Source organism: Porcisia hertigi, chromosome 31, assembly GCF_017918235.1.
Source record: "Porcisia hertigi strain C119 chromosome 31, whole genome shotgun sequence".
Taxonomy (NCBI): domain Eukaryota; phylum Euglenozoa; class Kinetoplastea; order Trypanosomatida; family Trypanosomatidae; genus Porcisia; species Porcisia hertigi.
Window position 1 is genome coordinate 446,627 of NC_090590.1, and position 1,222 is coordinate 447,848.

The 1,222-nt window shown below is 61.0% G+C and overlaps 1 protein-coding gene across 1 annotated transcript; it reads right to left on the reverse strand.

The window, feature by feature from the left end:
• Window positions 1-484: 484 nt before the first annotated feature.
• JKF63_03827 (uncharacterized protein) lies at window positions 485-724 on the reverse strand (the record flags this gene model as incomplete). The annotated part of the gene is made up of 1 exon (XM_067899825.1): window positions 485-724. One exon carries the CDS (start codon window positions 722-724, stop codon window positions 485-487), a length of 240 nt encoding a protein of 79 aa, XP_067755031.1.
• Between the last annotated feature and the right edge of the window lie 498 nt (window positions 725-1,222).

The window sequence follows — 1,222 nt, forward strand, 5'->3', positions numbered from 1 at the left end:
CAACTTACAACACGGTGGGGAGGGGAGGGGCGGAGGGAAGATGTCACCTCGCAACGGGTGGGGGAAGGGGGGGGGTGCGCTGAGCGGTGAAAAGCTGTCGGGGAAGAGGAGAGCGGGCGAGTGGGCTGGCGTTTACATCCATTGCAGCCCACCGTCTCGCCTCGTTTCGCACCACGCCAGCGCCCCTTCCACGACCTCATCCCGTGACCACAGAGGGTCGCCTCGCCATACACGTCCCCTCGCTCACATCACCCTCTGAGACCACACAGACACACGTAAAGCAAAATGTCAGCCATACACGCGCACAGACACAGCTAGGAAAAAAGAGAGAAGGGGGAAGGCAGTGGGAAAAACAACAGAGGAACTTACGGAAGACAAACCAATACAGAGAGCGCCAGGGCCTTCGTGCAGGGGCAGCGTCAGTATGCAGGAAGCCCGCGCGGCCTCACGCTGCTGCGAAACGCACTCCTGCGGTCAGTGTGCCTTAGATGGGCTCCTCGGTATGCTTGCCGTTTGCGGCCTGGCTCTCACCCGCCGTCATCACCACCGACCCGGGCAGGTGCAGCTCGTCGGGGCGCTTGTACGCAATGAAGAGCGCCGCAATCACGCCCACCACCGTGATGCCCAGGCACACCCACACCAGCGGGAACTCCTCCTTGGACTTCGCCGACACCACGGACAGACACGCCGCGAGGGCGGCGAGCAGCAGCTGTGCAGCGGACATGATAGTGCGGAATACGTATAGGGTTCGAGGGGGGGGTGGCGGAGAAAGAATGCGGGAGAGTCGCGCTTCACTCTTGGCGATGAATGCGTGTTTGCTTCGTGGGCGTTCACTTTTTGCTGTTGTGTTGGTGGTTCGGATAGCGGGAGTGGGGCGAGAAGAGACTGCGGAATCTGTACGACGCGCGAGAGCAGTGTTCGCGTGGGTTTTGCAGAGTATGGAAGTGTGGAGCGAGAACAGAGGTGGGGGGGGTGCAGAGAACAATTCAGCAGGCAGAGATGGGTTTCGAGCGCAGCGCATGAGGAGAGAAGGAGCGGAGTCGAGCAGTCCGGAGGGTAAGCGCCAGCCGCCCGCCTACGCCATGAACGGAGCACCGCGCACGCGCATCGACCAACCCCCTTTGCGCCGCATTGCACCGTGGGGGCTTCTGTTTTTTGAAGTCTTCTCCCGCGCCAGTGAACATCGTTCGCTGAGTTGCCGGTGTGCATTTTTTTTTCTTGG